The 19140-nt window shown below is 43.5% G+C and overlaps 1 protein-coding gene across 3 annotated transcripts in view; it reads right to left on the bottom strand.

Annotated features, from left to right (window-relative positions):
* The window catches only part of Pfkp (phosphofructokinase, platelet), a 65429-nt gene that overhangs the window by 14218 nt on the left and 32071 nt on the right, over window positions 1-19140 (bottom strand). For 2 of the 3 annotated variants that reach the window (XM_028769893.1, XM_028769894.1), the window contains 12 exons: window positions 18688-18853; window positions 17298-17342; window positions 16964-17072; window positions 13782-13877; window positions 12079-12171; window positions 11388-11513; window positions 9777-9841; window positions 9459-9528; window positions 9078-9224; window positions 6907-6977; window positions 4167-4254; window positions 3291-3443 (listed from right to left, as the gene is read on the bottom strand). In XM_028769893.1, the coding sequence (XP_028625726.1) occupies window positions 3291-3443; window positions 4167-4254; window positions 6907-6977; window positions 9078-9224; window positions 9459-9528; window positions 9777-9841; window positions 11388-11513; window positions 12079-12171; window positions 13782-13877; window positions 16964-17072; window positions 17298-17342; window positions 18688-18853 (1229 nt within the window). The remainder of the gene's footprint in view (window positions 1-3290; window positions 3444-4166; window positions 4255-6906; window positions 6978-9077; window positions 9225-9458; window positions 9529-9776; window positions 9842-11387; window positions 11514-12078; window positions 12172-13781; window positions 13878-16963; window positions 17073-17297; window positions 17343-18687; window positions 18854-19140) is intronic. The other variant, XM_028769895.1, reaches the window with a different exon arrangement.

The raw sequence follows: 19140 nt of genomic DNA, 5'->3' as shown, positions 1-19140 counted from the left end.
TAGCAAACTCTGAAGAAACCATCCAGAAAGTCTTACTTGTAGATCCTGCCGGGGGCACCAGCAACTTTGAATACGCCAATAAAGCCACCTTAGACATTTTTACTGACCACGCTGCAACTAGGGATTGTACACAGTTATAGGGACCAACAGTCAGTGTTCTATATCCAGGTCTTCACAATTTGGGACTCCCTCAGAGCTGTAGTCATGTCATCGTCCTGGAGTTCAGGGTCAGCTCCCAGTTAGCATGTCTTGGTTGCGTTTTTTGACTAGAACAAAGCTCGATGCTGATGGTAAGGAATAAAACCAAGTCCCGCTGAAGAGCCTCACTCAGTACCCCAACACCAGACTTCTGACATGCCTGTTTTGACATGCGGCCCAAAAACTCATCTATTACCTTGCAGATACTGAGATCCATTCAAGGGACCAAGGGACGCGCGCATACCTGAGTATTATTGCTGGTGGGGAGGAAAGGATTTGTGAGGGCGATGGTTAACACTCAAAGGCAACAGTGTTTGATCAGACAGGAGAAGCTCAGGCTTTCTCACCTCAAAACGGTAGGTATTCTGAGACTGAGTTGCCCGTGTGGTGGAGACAGTCCCCAACACTGTGAACAGCATTCCTGATGTCCACCCATAGCACATGAGGAACTCCTCTCTCCTACCTCTGATGATGCAAAATGCCCTTCATCATTGCAGCGGTCCACTAGATGTGTAATCAGGAAAGGCTAAGAACTGCCTTACTGCCCCCTCTCCGCCCCCACCGCCCACAAACCTAAGGGGACAGTTGGTTTGTTCTGGGAGACAGCCATGGACTATGAGCTGTTATCCAGGACATGTTATCCAGGACTGTGACATATTATCCAGACTGGGTAAGCGGTTATTATCCTCTAGATTTGAGTGAAGATACAAGTGACTTATTGGATACCTGTTCTCTTGGATACCTGTTTCAAGTGACACAGTAAGGTTAGGTGGCACTCTCAACTCCCTGTCAGCTCTCTTCCAGGGCCTTCCTAAATGCAGCAGTACGAGGTGTTTCCAGTAGAGTCCCCTAAGGTCCTCTTTTCCTAGACACAGTGACAGCTTTCTTTCACCCTGTCGGCTAGTAAATTCAGGTCCAACTTCAAACTATTAGAATTAACACTTTTCCTTCATACCTGTTCATGTTCTAGTCATTTTACCCTCGGGACATACACACAAAGGGACTCTGTATTATCCTCACACTGCTATCTGCTCCAGAGCAACAAAAACCTCCACCAAGATTATCTCAACCGACCTGGCTTCAGCCACCCACCTTGAGATCACAGAGCTGAGAAGACCCAGCTCCCTGGTGCATCAGAACAAAAAGCAGCAGCAGCAAAAAAAAAAAAAAAAAAAAAAGACACTGACTTACCACACATGAGCGAGCCTGAAGCCCTCAGGAATGGCCACCTACCTCCTATTCAGCTTTCATTCTCCCATACTACCACTGGCTTTGAGAAACGCAAATGAGTAAGAAGAAAAAGAGATTAAAGAGAAAAAAAAACAGTACAAAATCCCTCTAAAGGGAGTAACAGGAAAAGGGAGTAGATAACCTTTCCCCTCCTCTCTATTTTGAGCTTCAAATTTTCAATACACTATATATTTATAGTATATTCAAATCTGGGACAAAACAACTACTAGCTTTGCAGCTAAGAATCATAGATTATGAGGACATTATAATAAAAAGAGAGAATCTTCCCTTCATGTCTGACAGTGCACACTGAATATCCACAAGGAGATAAATTACCCACCTTGGCTGGCATTCGCCCAGGCTCCCACTAAACTGCAAATGACAGTATGCAGGACTGTCCAACCATTCAATGTTTTGACAGGATGCTGTCATCATCCTCAAAGTTCATGTGTGAAGCCACAGAATACAGTTTCAAAACTAACTTGCCAAAATAAGTCTCATATTACTTTAAATTAGTTTATGGTTGTTTGTTTGCTTGCTTGCTTGCTTGCTTGTTTTTTTGACTAGGCCACATTGATATCTAGTTGCTCTAGGGCACATGCTGTCCTCGGGCTACTGCTTAGATACAGATGCAGGTAGGCTTCTTGCTTAGATGACAAAGAGCTTATGAAAGAGATACTCTTAATTGCTTCCCCTATAAATTGTTCCATGTAAACTGTATACTGTAATTTAGCACCTGGGATGCACGAAGCCATGGATCCCAATCCATTTTGTGACAGACACCCTTCTTTCCATTCACAAAGGATGACAGATCCACCAAGAACCTGAATCCATCAACCACAGCGACAGAAGCAATAAATGACAGTCACCAGACAGCACATGCAACAGACGGGAGGCATTAGTGACTGGGAATAGACAAAGCAGACACTAGGCACCTGGATTCAGTAAGCATAGGGAAGAACAGTTTGGCCATTCAGAAAAGCAAGAAATCAGTGCTAAGCGTTACTTACCACTGTAAGCTTTATTGTAAAAGCATTGGAACTTTTATTTACCAGTACTAGAAATGAGTTTGGTGTCCGAAGCTTAGGAGAAAACAAAATCCTACAAAATTATGTATAAGAATTAGGTCTCCCGTAGAAAATAACTTGAAGGTTACTAATTAAAATTTTAGAATTCTGACTTAGTAATATTAAACTCCCATAGGAATTAACAAGTATAATTTATAAATGCAACACTAAAATGTGTGTATATTTTGTAACTACTTTTTTTGCAAAAAGAAAAATAATAAGAAATCAATATTTTTGACACAATTTAAGATTATCAATTTATAGAGGGGGAAAAAACAACAGTAACAACCATAGCCAAAAACCTAGCGAAGTGTCCATAGTTGGTCATGGAATAACATTATAAAATATTTGGTTCAGTTTCTACACTTAAACATCAAGTAGACAATGTTGGACACAGGATTTAAGTGCAACATGTAGAGGCTATATAGGCTTAAAGAAAATTACATTTGGCCACAACTTAAAAACCCTACATTTAGTTGAGTATCTGATCAGAAAACACAGTGGTCTAGCATGGCTTGAGCCAGGATGGGCTGTCTGTTACTCCACAGATCTTGCTAATGGAGTCAAGTCAAGCTTGCAGCTACATGGAAGACACCATGAGAAAAACTGGGGTGGGGGCAATTACATTAAGAGTTTTCAGAATCCAAAAGGAACTTTTAAAATGTGCTTTCTTGAAACAAAAATATTTAGGTATCCAATTGGTAAAAGTCTATTTCTAGTGTACTGGTAGATAAAAGGGTCCAGGCCTCGGGTTAGCGTCAGCTGCACCTGCTTTGCTGGCACACCCGCACTTACGTCTGTGATAGTGTTCAGAGCCGTGTCTGCCCCGATGCTGAAATCGGAACCTGGCACATTGTTGGAGACAGTAGCAGGAACCATAATCATGGGGACACAGAACGCCTCATGTTTCTCCCGGGCAGCTGCCAGCTCTAGGAGTCCCAGGTAGGCCTGTCAGATAAGTCTGTGTGATTGCAGGGCCAGGGGAGGGAGAGAGGGGCGTGAACAGCATGTGGCCAGGAACGAGCAAGCACAGGAAGTATACAGTGCACAGGGTACACAGTAAGGAGACCGGGTACCACTAGAAGAACCAACACAAAAGTGTTATGAGCACAGACAAGGACAAACAGCTTCCCGGGCATAAAGGGGAGAAGGGGTATTAGTATACAGTACTAAGACTAACTCTCTTAGAATTTTGAGTCTGGTTATGTGAAGTTCCTATCTTTCTTTAGGTAAATTCTTTAAGATTTCTGTGACATTCGTCCCCATTGAATAGGTTGTAATTAAGGACTACAGTCCAATATATGACTTTTTTTAAAAAAAAAAATCTGAAGTGAACATTAACCATATAACCTCCTTCCTTTCTAAATCAGCAGTATATCTCAAATGGCAAATATGGAATTATATCTACAGATTGATAACAAATCAGAAAACATCAAAATTATTTTTAGCAGAATGAACAAACTCGGTTAATTTACTTTATCAGAACTGGGCTAGTTGTATGCTACATCTCACTGCTCTGCTATTCTATATTTCAGGGCAACAGGGGCTCTGTATTAAAACCCCAGTTCCTGAGGAATAGCCATTAAGATGGGGTATCTGTGATGCAAACATAGGGCTACCAATCACACCTCCAGAACCAAGAATCAGGGAGACAGACACACAATAATGTACCTCAAATCCACCAATGATCAGAAGGGCATTGATACTATGGGAATGCATCTGTTCTGCAATCTTCTCCAAGTACTTTCCAGGTAGGGTGCTGAAGACAGACAGATCAAGAGGTAAGCTGCCAAAGTTCTTAGAAATCAGTCTACCCACTGCTGATGTCTCTTCTCCCACCTTCCACTCGTGTCTGAATTCTGTGGCGTGAAAGGTACAGTTGGCAGTGAGGCTACTTTCCCCAGACTCCACAGCTGACAGCACCAAGACAGTAAAGTCCTGGAGAATGATCACTTAAGGCAGGAGTGGCAAGGTATCATGTCCAAAAGAGCGTTTTTTCAAAAGTAGGAGGACTGGGGACTTAGCCCAATGGTTGCCCTAAGTTCAATCCATACAACTGCAATAAATAAATTAGCATACAGACTAACAGATAGAAATAGTACCACTCTGGAAGAATGATATGGCAGTGTACACCTGAAATTTGAATATTCAAGATGGAGGTAGGAGGTTTCTTGAGTTCAAGACCATCCTAGGCTACAAGCAAAATAGTAAATTCCAGAAAAGACTGAGGTACCTAATGCTCTTTCTCAAAAAGGCTTGTGAGAAAAAAGAAAATACATATTAGCTTACAGTCATTAAGAGTAATCATTTATTCTTGGAAACTTCCATTTCTAAATTACATACCTTTGCATATATGTATATGTAGATATGTGTATATGTATGTATTTTATATATAATGTATTTAATATATATTTATGTATATATAAGTAATATATATTAAATAATATAATTAGATATATAAATTATATACAATACACATTCATACACACACACACATACATATATATATATATATGAAACCTTTATATAGATATCCATTTATTTTTCTTTAAAACCATATCCACCCACATTCCACTTCTATATTATCACCTACTTTAAATGACAGCCAGTCAGCAGGGACACTACTAAGCAAAGGAAACTTGTTTATGCCCCACTCTAATGTTTTATCTGACAACCACCCATAATCTTTCTTTCATGCATAAAGAAAAAACTAAATGCTATACTGTTGGTAGACTAAGATGAAGCTATTCCAATATGGAAAACTGTAGCAAGTGAACATGGCAAACTTGACATCTTCAGCAAGTATCTCAAGCTGTCAGCTCATCCCACACTGCTCGAGTGATGCCCAGGTTGCCTTCCATAAAGCACACCTGGGCCTGCAGCCGGGCTGCCTCTCTACAGAGGCCCAGGGAGTCTGTTTGCATAATCTCCAGTCTATTGAGGCTTTGCCATCCAAAGCACCAACACCATGGCACAGAGAAGCAACCCAGAAGGCTGGGCAAGCCACCCTGGGGAATCCCCATCTGTCTATCTGGCACTAGAAGCCTTGATATTGAAACAAGCAGAGAAATTGACTTGATTCTTCTCAGATATTATCCACAATGACAAATCCTAGAAATTGTTTCTTTTCCATATGACAGATGCAAGGTACCGTAGTGGCTGGTATTGATACCTGCATCCTGGAAATCACCAAAGATAAATCGAGGTTGAATCTGACATAACACACTTTGTTAAAACTGCCTTAATCCCAAGTACATAGCTAACGAAGGATTTTGTGAATCAGAAAAACATTTTATTTTAGCATTGATCAGGAGTTTTCTTCAGCTGTTCAAATGAGCTTGGAGTCACTGTGTGGCTCAGGTCTGTTATAGCCAGACAAGCCATACTGCCCCTAGAAGGCTGTAATAAGTGCTTGTTGGTACAGTGGCACAGTTCATGACACCTTCTGTGGTGGTTTGAATATGCTTGGCCAATAGGGAACAATACTATTAGGAAGTGTGGCCTTGTTGGAAGAAGTGTGTCACTGTGGGGGTGGTCTTTGGAGGTCTCCTCCTATGCTCAGGCTACACACATTGAGGAAGAGAGCTTCCTCCTAGTTGTCCGAGAAGGCAAATCTCTCCTGGTAGCCTTCGGTTCAAGATGCTCCTTCTCCAACACCTTGACTTCCTGTATGTTTCCATGCCTCCTGCTATGATGATAATGGACTAAACCTCTGAAACTCTAGACCAGCCCCAACTAAATGTTTGCTTTTATAAACGTTGCCATGGTCATTGTGTTTCTTCACAGAAATGGAGACCCTAACTAAGACCCCTTCATAACCATCACTCATTCTTAACACCAGAGTGGGACAAAAGCTTTCCACATGTTGTTTTGCTCTTCAGATAGATAGAAATAGAGAGTTAATGGGGCTGGGGGGTGGGGGGGAGGGGGACAAGGTACTGAACTTCTGTTTAAGTACTGGGGATTGAACCTGAGGCTTCACAGCTGCTAGGCAAACACCCTAACCACTCAGCTACATGTGCACCCTAATCTCTGCCCTCTGTTTCCTAGCACTAAAATTAATTCTCAGCTCCCTAAAATACAATTGAGGTTCCTGGGGCAATGGCAGATGGGTGTCCCTGCTATATTAGGAATCAGCATCCAGCCACTCTCTGTAGAATGTTCCTCTTCCCTCTTTGTTAAGAACTGTCCGATGACCCAGGAGATAGGAGCACTTGCTGCTCTTGCAAAGGACCAGGTTTTGGTTCCCAGAACCCACATGGCAGCTAACAACCATCTTTAGTTCCAGTTCCAGGTGATCCATTGATCTCTCATGTAGCACATAGACATACATACAGGCAAAACACTCATATACACAAAATGAAAACGAAATAAAAAGAACTTGTCCAAGAGTTAAAATTTTTAAAATTACCGTTTTGTCCCAAGAATGGACCCTCCTTGTCCCGTCCAACCTCCGACGTCTCCCCAGCTGATTTCTTTGATCTAGTGTTCAAGCACAGAGTCAGACAGCTGCAGTGAGGAAGAAAAGGCAGAACTGGAAGGCTCTGCATAAAACCTAGGGTTCTATACTCTCACAGGCTGAATTCCCACAGAGATGGGTAAGGCTGCTGGTCAGTTTCTGAACTGCAGTGCTGACTCAGCCAAGATATGACATGCCCTTCTAAGGTTAAACAAAATGCTGGGCCTCAGTAAGAGTACTCCTTCCCTGCCTATGGGGGACACTCACACCCTAACCCAAGGCACATGTCCTGGGTGGACACCTTAGGTGGCCAGAATCTTTCACTAGTAAAGAAAAAAAAAAAGAATACCATGGTTTTTAAATTGGCAAAGGTTAAAACAATTTAGCAAAGAAGACAAAGAATAGAATAAAGGGAGAAATGCAAATACAGCTTGGCTAAGTAGACGAAGTTTAATCAGCTGGGGGTGATTCCCATGTTAGGTGAGGCATGGGTTAGCTACAGAGCAGAAGGCGCTGGGCCAAAACTCCAGGTCTGCAAGCTTCCAGTCATGCGATTTTTGCTGAACTTCTATTACTGGATCCTGGTAGGATCTTTGGGAAAGTTATAGACATCCCTCAACTTGGCATTTCCAACTTCAACTCTCAGAGTTCTTGGAGAACGAGCACAGGCTCTATTTTCTTGACTCTATAAATTCCATTTCTAGCCCTTTCCTTTGGTCAACTGAAACTCAATAGACTATGGCTAGCTTTGTGTCATCTGCACATACATCATGAACAATCTGTATTGTGTGAGACTTCAAAATGGAGCCTGATCCTTGAAGGCATCTCACTGTCTCCACAGTTGCCTCTGACACTTCTTGCAGTAACTGTAAAATGATTTTATAGTCCACCTAGTCTGCTTGCCTCCTGCCTCCACTAGACATCAGAGAGAAGATGTGCCAGTATGTGCTAGCCCCACCTACGAGCCTTCCACCTTACTTAGCCAGAAAATCAAATCCCTACAGATAACCTGGCTCCTGCTTTGTTCTCCCCTTCTGGTTCCTTCCTATCCCTCCCTACCCTGGCTCTTATTATCCTAAAACATGGGCAGATCCAATCCCAGGGGCTTTGTATCATGTCATCTGACTGGAATGAACCAATGTTTTCTCTTTGTCCCACTTACTCATTAGTGGGAGATCGGCTTCCCCTGAGCACCTGTTGCATGAAACTCATGCAGAGCCCAGGAGACCCTGTCGCCTCTTGTAAATATTGCCCTAGCTTATTTCCCTGTCTTATAAATAAGAGATATGGCTTGCTAGTGTAGTCTTACTGTCGTCTCCTCCAAAATATAGAGCCTGCAAAGATGTGGGTTTTAGTCTGTTTTGCACACATGTCTAATTAATTCCACAGGGTTACAAACTGACAGAGGTATCGACCAGTTGTAGTGCAAACTACAGCAGCTCTGGGTTCAGAGTACAGACATGCCTCCCCATCCTGTTTCAAATCCTCCATCATGAGAACTGTAGCAAATGAGTCAATGTATTTCTACTCCTCACTTCTCTCATAAGAAAAAAATAGTAAAAAGACCTTAGATGTAGTGGGAGGTCAAAAGGATGAATACATGCGAATCATATGCGACAAAAGGAAAACAGTGAATGCTCCAGACCTCTGTTGGCAATTGTTGCTGTTCTGTCAGTGCTGGGGATAGAACCCAGAGCCTTATGTGCTAGGAAAGTATTCTACTGCTGAGCTACATAAGCCCAACATTGCTTGTGTTTTTAGAATTAGAGGTTTTTTTTTTTTTTAAGGTTTTATTTCACGGAGTTCTGGTGTATGCTGGTTTGGATGACATGAATTTTGCTCCCAAATTTAACACAATAGCCTGTGACATGAGCATCACTGGATTACTGTGCCTTTGGGCCTTTTGAGAAAATCTGAAAATACAGGACACCCTGAGCTTTATGTAACGGCTTAGAACTTAACTTAGGGCAGGGGTCCTAAGTGGAAGGTAACCCTTAACCCTCAAATCAGTAATTGGCATAGTCACACCACCAAGAATCCTGATTTAGTAGGTGCCTCGGGGAGGCTGGCCTCCCCAAATACAATAACATTTTAACTTCCCTAGGGACTCCTGGGAGACTCACTTGGCCTTTGGCGAAGCCATCAAAGCCATCATAAATGGCAAACATCTTGTGGCCGTCTGCAATCCCGACCCGAACAGCAGAGCGCACGGCTGCATTCATTCCGGCGGCAGGTGCCCCTACGTTGATGATGGCTATATTACAATTGCTCTGAAAAGAGATCAGGGTAATGCCAAGTCATCAGATGGGCACAAGCCCCAACCTGTTGCACATTTATAAGGGGTCATACTATGCCATGTTTTGCAGGAGGTGATCATGTCAGGATTAAGATCACAATGGAGAGGTGAAGATAAGTTTCTAGGGACCTACACTGGGGATGGGGATTAGGGGGAGATACCTAGGCTGCTCAGGAGACTGGGGCATTGATGGCAGCTGGATACCTACCTTGAGGATCTTGTCATCAGGCAGCTTAATGGCAAGACGCTTGTAAGTGTTCAGGTTTCCCTCAAAATTCCTAAAGAGAAAAATGACTTTGTGAGGTGCCTGTGGGGACCAGAAGAGGGCATCTGATTTCCCTGGAGCTGGAGTTATGAGCTATTATGAGCTAAGGTACATGGGTTCTGGGAACTGAACGTGGGTTGTGCTTGTAACTGCTGGGCTTCAGCCCCAGACTCTTTTAAATTCTTATATTAGGATTAAGCCTCAGTGACCAAACAAGGACCTAAATTTCTAATAAATAGAGTCTTATTCATGATAACTTACCTTCCTCTGAGTTTTACAGCTTCCTTAAATCTCCTTTCATCCATTGCCTTCTGTACATCCTGGGTCTTTAAAAAAAAAAATTAAGAATGAATCAAGCCTTCAATGCTCTATGGCTGGACCTTCAGTCTGACCCCACTGGATTGTTAGCGGCCCCCAAGCTGACAGCTGACTTAGCTGTAAGGTTAGAGCCCCAAGGAAGAGGAGGTGACACCTGCTGCTAGTGGATGGCCACAAGATCATAAAAATGATTTCCACAAAGGCAAAGTTCATGGAAATGGGTCTCTTAATAAAATATCTGATTATTCCATAATCTAGCTCAAATAAGGAAAAAGAAAAACACAGCTAGCTAGCTTAACACCTCACTGAAGACTGTAGAACTCAAGTATGTTTCACGGTGGCTTAGAGGAACAGAGGGACTAAGGCAACCTTAAGGTAGAGAGCTTAGGGCTGGACATCCTGACAAGCCTAAGTGAACTGCTGGCTCTCAGCGAGCGGCTCTCTGTGGCTGCTTATAAACGAAACCTCTATGTGATGGCTTGACTATCCCAACACAACAAGTTGTTGTTCTCCAGACAAATCTACTTGTCTGCAGTGAACTCACAAGCGATGAGCAATAAGCTCCAAAGGAAAGTACCACACACGGTTCAGGGTTCTAACCGTGTTAAGCCTATCACCTCTCATACAGTTTCAGACATGTCTCTTGTCCTTCTATCCCCAAGGATACACAGGAACACACATCCATCTTTGCACACACAGACACACATAACCACACATATGTACATAAACTGTCCACGCTCCTATTGGCTTCTTGGAATTAAGTTAAGGCTACTTTCAGCAAGTCCCTTCTCTCTCTCTCTCTCTCTCTCTCTCTCTCTCTCTCCCTCTCCCTCTCCCTCTCCCTCTCCCTCTCCCTCTCCCTCTCTCTCTCTCTCTCTGTGTTATAAAAGGAATATATGTCAGAGTCAATCAAAAGCCTAAATATTGCAACATTTCATGTAAAAATAATTGGAGAAAATGAAAAGTAATAGCAGTTTCTAATGAAGCAAGCCCCACTGTTGCCTCATCTACTAAAACACTGAGCCAAAAAGTAGAATCCACTTTTCTTTTATTTCTCAGTAGACACTTCTGTCTACTGAGTCGGCCTATCTCAACATTATCAGAACCTGTTCCCAGGTACCCTTACAGATCAGAATGTCCTAAGAGACAAAAGGACAGAAAATAACACTGGAAGACCATGGGCGTGTCACGCCTACAGTACCAGTTCGAGACAAGACCATTTTCCTGCACTGGGTCTTGCTGCTTCTGGTGCGCAGAAGCTACACAGGGCCATCTGTGACTATAGGTGTCAACAGTCAGTGACTCTTAAGAGTTTTCCAGTTCTTAGTGGAGAAGGCTCATGACTAACAGGCAAGCCACAGAGAAGCTTTTACTCACTGTCCAAGGATGCAGGAAGCCTGCTGCCATGGTCCAGAGGTATCATTCTGCCCTCCAAAAGGCCACTTTAACCCAGTACTCATTGAATCGGAAGCAGTGCACACACAGATTGGATCACCCACTTGTCCCTACTGGTAGCCCATCCGATGTCCATGGTAACCCAGCGTCTGAGCTCACCATTTGCACACACTCCATCAGAGGTAGGCGCACAGCTTGGTTTCCATTTAGTGACACGACACAGGCTGGGGTCTCGGGTGTAGCTTCCAGCAAGGCAATGACAGCCTCCACTCCCATACGGCTGGCCTGCAAATGACAATTGCAACCACTAAGAGATAGCCACCCCCTCATTCTATGCAGGAGAGACACCATGTACAGAGCCGGAGACCACCCCGGGCTTCATACTCAGCCTGTTTTCTGTGTTGTAAAACAATGATTTAATCAGGGACTACCCTGCTTCTGCCATGGTTATTCCTACTCATCTCTGTAACAATAAGATTATAACTCTAATAAGAACTGCCAGGCAATGTCGGAATTTAGGGTTTGGACTCAGGATGCCTGCTGTCCTCTTGGGTTAGTTTCTGGAAGCTTGCACTTGGAAGACCAGGTTCCTACCGCCTGGCTTTTACTCTCCTGGCACCCATGTCTTCTCCCTCAGTAGGCAAGCTGACTTCCCACATCAGCTGTGACCTCAGACCAGGAAATCATTCTACGTCAGTAAGTCTCAAAGGACGTTTAAATAAGGACACAGGCCACTAGCGTCTCCAGGGATGAGCCTGCTGGTCAGCCTCTACAATAAACTGGTGCTTCTAAATATCTCTTGAAGAGGCCTCATAAGAATATCTAGTAATTTCTTTCAATTGCCACTTACCAAAATCCTGTCGAATGCAGAAGGAGTCCCTCCTCGTTGGACATGTCCAAGAATGGTGACTCGGGTGTCAAAGCCCAAATGATTCACCACAAGCTGTGGAGAAAATGTCCATCAGAAAATATACAACTGAACAGACCGTAATGAGACTATTCCAGCTCAGCAAAGGGTCCGCTATTCTGTCTTCAGATATATAAGTGTTAAAACTGATCATTGCTTCATTTCTGTTTTTCCAAATAATGCTTTCTCATTGTCAAGTAAAAGCTTTTTGATATTGCTGCTGTTAGTTTTGATTTGGTTTTGGTTACTGGAAATGGTATAACAGGCCAGGTTGGTCTTGAATTTACAATCCGATTGCCTCAGCATCCTGAGTTTGAATACTATAGACAGGAATCACCACACTCAGACTACTAAAGTTAAAATCTTTATCTTCTAACAAGCAGATAAAGGTAATTAACACTGACTTTTCTACAAAAATGCTACTTCAAATAGTTGTATTTAAAGTATTATTTATATTATGATTATCTGTCTTCATGATGTATAGCTCTGCTGTGAAGGGAAGAACCCAGAAAATCCAGATCCATGCCAACAACAATACTTGGTGGTGATCTACAGAGTCTATGAATCTTCTTGGGACTATCTGATCCCCTGTATATATAATAGGGGCACCTATATCCATCTGTGCACATTTCTTGGTCCAATGTTCTAGAGTTCATCTTCGTTTTTTTTTACTGAGAAAAAAATCTCTGCCCTGCTTTTACAAAGAGATATCAGTAAATACTTCTAACTATCTTTCACTGGCTCTGGTTGATGATTTCGTGCTGAGGTGCAGATCTGGTACTGGAGTCATTAAATAGCCATAACTTAACAATGATAAAGAACTCAGCTTGTAAGGCTACGGGTGTGGTTCAATGGTAAAGCACTTGGCAGGCACATGAGCTCCCGGGCCCTAGTCCTCAGCAATTCAGAAGACAAGGAGCAAGGAATACTTTGGTGGCCATACCTTTAATACTAACAATTTTAACGGGGAGGCAAGAGGATGGTGAGTTTGAGGCCAGCACAGGCTACTTAATAAGAAGAAAAATAAAAGTAAAAACAATAAACCTTGTAAAAACCAGATTAGCAATGCCTGTGGGCCCTGACTCAGGGCTGGAATCACACAGCCTAGCGGCTGCTTTGTGATTTCCTCAGTCATTCTGCCATCCTGGTGAACAAGGCAGAGTCCTGTAGAGACTGGTAAGCATAAGTCCGAAGGAGGAGCAGAGCAGCAGCCTGCCAGACCCTGCCCTACCTCAGGGCCATGAGGAGGCAGTGACTCATAGCCAAGTAGGCAGTCTTATTGGTGATGCTCCAGGTTAGAAGGAAGGCAGAGGGGAAAGTGGGCATTGCCTTGTCTATTGTTCCAAATAGAGAAGTCCTCAGAATGTGCTGGCCACCAAGTAGTCGAGATTCCTTACCTTCTGCACAAAGCTTGCTTAACAGATGGTCCTTTCTAAGGATAACATCCTTATCCACCCAGCTGTCTCACTTCTATTATTAGTCACAGTGCTGTAAGGACCATTAAAGGCAGGACATAAGAAATGCCGGCTGTCCAGAAGCTCTAAAGCTTCATATTTCCAGTGTTTTCAAAGTTGAGTCAATAGTCTAAATCCAATTCCCATCAGTCATGCTGCTGACTGACAACTCATATGTCCATCTCAGCTTACCTCCTTGATTTTCTCAGAGGTGATTGGCTTATTTTGGGTGTCAATTGCTCCTTCAGACACAATGATGATATTCAGCCTCTTTTTTCGGGCACGGTTCTAAGGAGACAGAAAATTAAGACTCCTAGAATTTCTAGTCAGTTTTCAATGACAACAAGCCCAGGGAAATGTGTCCCTAAGTGGAGATGGACTCTCTCCAGATAGAAAGCATTGCCTAACTTAGGAATATTTCTTAGTAACCCCAAAGGTAGGTGAAAGGTGTCTTTGAAAGGTCTGAGAGGGTTTGGAGGCTAGGTTGACATTGCAAGTGTACATGAGAACTTGGCTCCAGTTAGCCTGGGTTAAAGTATGATGTATAGACATGCTGATTATAGTGTGCCCCACAACAGCAAGCAAACAGAGGACGGACTCTCCCAGTTTAGCCTACCCCAAACCAGGTTTTCCATTCCCTTTATGCTAGAGGTCTTTCTAGTCCTTGCATGGACCTCCCTAGACTCACTCACATGAGGTCAACAACCTACCCCATCACATTAGATAATACTGCACACAGGCCTGGGTTGCAGATAGGTAGGCAATGGATAAGAAATCAAGAAAGGCTTGTGCATTGAGGGCTTTTCCCCAGCCCACAGAACCACTGGGTGAGTACACAAGAGATGGAGCCTAGTGAGAGAAGACAAGGTACCTGGCAAAGTGGATATTATGACCCTATCCCCACTCTTCAATGCCCCCATTGATTATTTTTTTCTCTCACCATGTTTTTTCTCTCTGGCTACCATGAGGTAAATAGACCTTCTCTGTCCTGTAACCCTGCCATAATTCATGGTGTCATCACAGGTTCAACCAACCCTGGACCAAGACCTCTAAGATCATGAGTCAAAATAAATGTTTCCTTGGCCTTAGCTCAGATGTTTACCATAGTAACAGAAATCTAACAGACATACTGTCCATGCAAATGGACTGAGACGATGAACACAGATACCTTGATTTGCCAGTTCACACTCTGGCACCCTGTCTTATGTACTCACACTCTGGTACACACTGCCTTATATAAACTCAAGCAGTCACTCAAAGATTACCCCAAAAGCCCTGGTTCTTTTCATTCAGCTTTTGCCCTCCACAGCCCCTCCCAAAGAGAGGTCTATGACCATCAGTCATGAGGAACAGTGCCTCAGGCTCTCCCACATATAGATGGGGTAACTCCAAGCTCTCAGACCAAGCCAATAGGCATAATCTACTGCCAGACCCTAACCCACCCTGAAACTGTATATAAGGGCTTTATTCTGGAGAAATAAAGGTGTGTTCAAGAATCATCCTGGTGTCCGAGAGTTTCTGTTGCAAGTGCTGTAACACTAGAGCTGTAACACTTGGGGAGAGATCTGCTCTCCTGGAACCTTTCTGGGGCACCAAGCTGCTTCCCTGCCAGCTAGCCAGCTTCCTATCAGCCCAGCCTGGGCCAGCTCAGTGCTGAGAGACAGGCAATCTCTCCTCCCTGCTCGCACTCTGTACCCTTTGGCCCAGACCTCTCACACCAGGTCAATGGACAGTGGAGACGCGGGCAAAGGCAGCGGCAGAGGTGGTAGCAGACCCTCCCTGCTCTCACTCAGTACTCAGCCGGGAGATCATCGTGGGACACCCTCCACAACTGGGGACCCACAGGTGGCCAGTAAAAATAAAAAGACAGATACAAATATATCTGTCCTAACTCAGCCAAAACCTGGGGGATGGGAAGGTATGTATCTTGGTCTTGTCATACCTGACAGCACAGTGTACAAAGTCTAGAATCTAAGGATGTTCTTTAGATGGGATTACACGAAGAAGTAGCCTTTAATCTAAAGTGAATACCTAGACACTGAACAACCATTTTGAACACGTAGACTGATTATACACTTCCTGTCAGCCAAGCCCAACAGTTACCCCTACCCCTGAATCACTATTCATGGATGTGTGGCCTGTGACAATGTCACTGTGAAATCAGGCTGCAGGCAAGTCAGGAAGAAGAAGACACGAGAGCACTAGACATGACTTCTAAGGAGGAAGAGACCACCAAGGTGACTGACATCCTGTGTGGTGGTAATCTAGTCTTCTGGGTCATACGCAAGTGCCAGGAAATAAGAATACTACATCTCAAGGGGCCAGGTGTGGACAACCTGTCTTAGTTAGACACCTGAGAATATTGCTAATGTTCCACAGGTCAGGACCAAAGCAAAGGAAATTCCTTCCCAGAGGGAGGATCATTTTTGGCCATCCACCACTATCACTAACTTATTTCAAGTTAAGATGTTGAGCCTCCAAAGGAAGCTTGTTTTTTCTCACTAGGATATAACTTTAACCAGTAGCTGTTTACATAGGTTTTTGTTTTGGCAAAACCTATTTGGTTCATGACTTGAATGCTTTTCCTCCGTTGAGACTGTAACTCGAAAGCAATATTTTATTGCCTACACATATGCAGACTCTTCTAGACACTGCTTATGTGCTTGCTGGCTCTAAATAAAACTGGTCTGTGATATAATGGTTACATAATTTTCTTATAGATCAGTTATAAAGATTGCTTCAAAAATAAAGGAGAAGAATAGTAACCTACATATGAATATCTTCACCTTGAAAGCTAAGCATGGTCTTAAAGAGGCCAATCCACACTGCCTTACACCTTCATAGCGAAATACCCACCCCCATCCTAATAAGCAACTATACTGTCAACGACAATGTACAACAAACTCCTGACAGAGGAAGAGAGGAGCCTGGATCAAATTAGGGAACAGAAGAGTCTAAAATCCCCACACAATGTGGAATGGAATGTCACAGCACCTCATGTCTTATTTGGGGGTCTAGGGGCCAGGATTTAAAAGGTGAGGTCGACTCATGTGTGTCTGAATTCAGTGATGACTCGCATACCAACCACGAGTTTTCTCTGTAATCCTGACTCTGTTTAACTACCATGATTTCAGTGGTGCATGAGCCACGAGGTAGAAGCAGAACTACTGCTTTGGATAGAAGGCATCAGTGGTTCCAGCTGTTTCTCCATGGCAACGTCAGCCTACGCAGGCAGATCCTTGGCAACAGACTTGACCTCATTTGTTTTTTGTTTTGTTTTGGTTTTTTATGAGCAAGTTTTTGAGTATCCAGCTTGGCCACCCCAAAAGGCCTGTAGATCCTTACTCTAGCAACATAGCCAGACTCCCACTTACCTCTGAGAGTTTGAGGCACATGTTTTCCTCCCAATTTTCCTCTGGTGGAGACTCCGGAAGGAACACCCAGTCAGCACCGCAAGCCAAGGCACTCACCAAGGCCAGGTAACTGTGGAGACAAAAAGTAATTAATACACAAAGAGGAAGGAGCCTGCTTGCAAGGCTAGTGTACCACTTATGCTCAGAGAAAACCTTAGGCAACTACGGCCCTTGATATCCCGCAGGGGCTTCCGAGTCCTCTGAAACTGCCCCTTGTTGCAACTTATGGTGCAGAGCACTCATGTAGAAGCTGCTAAGGTTCATTCTTATCAGGATGGTGTCAGAAGATACCTACCCACAGTGTCTCCCCATAACCTCCAGGACGAAGGTCCTCTGGTGGCTGGAAAATGGGTAAAAGGGCACATGTTACCACTCACAGCAAGAAAAGTATACTTGTAGCCTAGAGAGACAGAAAGCCTGCTTCTCAGGTCTTGTTGACACCAAGCTGCCAAAAGCTGCCAAGCTGACTCATTTTCTACAAAAAGCAAGCTCCACTCACTGGAAGGGTTTCAGAACTAAAGAGTAACGGGCTTCAAAAGTAACTGCATTTGGTGGCTGGGGGGAGGTTGGTTTTGAAACATGTTCTCATATGACCCATGGCTGACCTTGAACTCTATGTAGCCAAGGATATATGACCTGGAACTTCCAATCTTTTTGCCTCCACATCCAAGTTGCTAGGACTACAGGCATACACCACCACCTCCAGCTCATGGGGTACTAGAAATTGAACCTGGGCTTCTTCCTACATGCTAGACAAGCATGATACAAACTAAAGTGTATATTTTGTATATTTTCCAACACCCGTCACTTGTTTCCTAAGACTACACTATGCTTTTAAGATGCTTTCCTAGGCCCTTTTCTAAAAAGCATCTATTCTGAACTAAGTTGAATAATTCTGAAAGCTAAAGGTTAGCTGGGATCATATCCAAGAGCTGACAACTTGAGAGGCCATGAAGTCGGGAGTCTAAAATACATCCAATCTCATCTACAGAGGGAAAAATAAAACCCCAGGCTGACTATACTCAAGTAAGCACAGGAGCCTGAATGCTATAAATCAGCTCCGTCAATCCACAATGACTGTCTTTCCTTGCAGTTGAAAGATCCAATTGCTCTGAGCCATCCTTCCAGTCCTGAAGAGGTGATGTGATTTTCCAGCGTCACAGAGTTCAATGGACAGAGGCAGCTAAGACCCAGACATGCTACACAAAAGGAGCCCACAAAGGCCCAGCCTCCCTCAATAACACCTGTTCCAATGTTCCAAGCTTCAAGCTATCCACTCACATAGTGAAAGGCACCTGCCCGGCTTAGTATTTCACTTGATTTTCTGGGAAAGGCTTTTGGGAACTCTGTGGTTCTCTAGAAAGTTGTTAATCATGCATCCTTGTGGGCCTAGATCACTTGCAGATAAAATGTTAACCTTCTATTCACAGTCTGGCTCATCGGTACCTTGGAATTCCAATGATGACTCTAGGGTGTCTCGCTCTACTAACAAGTGTGCCATTCACTTAAGTCACTCTTTGTTATTCCATGAGATGGCCTTTGGGAGACTCTAGGTAATTATTCTGTTTCCTTGTGTTTTTTACTTTTTCTTCCATAAGAACATTTAGAATAATACTAATATGGGATCTGCTGAATGTTTCCGGAACCAGCAGTAATAGCCCGTTGGTTCCCATAAGTCCTTTTACCTCTGGGCAGTGGTCATGATGGCGTCAATAACTTCAATAATTCGGTGCAGAGCTGAATCTGTACCAATGGTCATGTCTGTGCCGCAGAAGTCATTGTCAATGGAGCCCACCATGCCCACCACGTTGAGGTGGGAGTACTTCTGTACTGTGTCCTTATCGATCTCACCTGAATGGGAGACAAGAAACACACCTCAGATCTGGGAAGAGCTGCCATGTCTCCTAGTGCTTCAGCAGATGTGAAAGACAATGGCCATGGTATAGAAGTCAAGTTCCATGAGTTGTGTTTTTTATTAATTTCACCAGAACTACTCTTCACATCCTGAATCAGCATACTGAAGAAAAGACAAGTCATGTGAAGAAAGAAGGAACTATACAGTATATACATATTATACATACATACATATTATATACTATATATGCATATATATATATATGTATATATATATATATATG

This window comes from Grammomys surdaster, unplaced genomic scaffold, assembly GCF_004785775.1.
Source record: "Grammomys surdaster isolate TR1022 unplaced genomic scaffold, NIH_TR_1.0 194, whole genome shotgun sequence".
Classification (NCBI taxonomy): Eukaryota; Metazoa; Chordata; class Mammalia; order Rodentia; family Muridae; genus Grammomys; species Grammomys surdaster.
The sequence above is the reverse complement of the archived record's forward strand: the minus strand, read 5'-3'. Positions and strand labels throughout refer to the sequence as shown.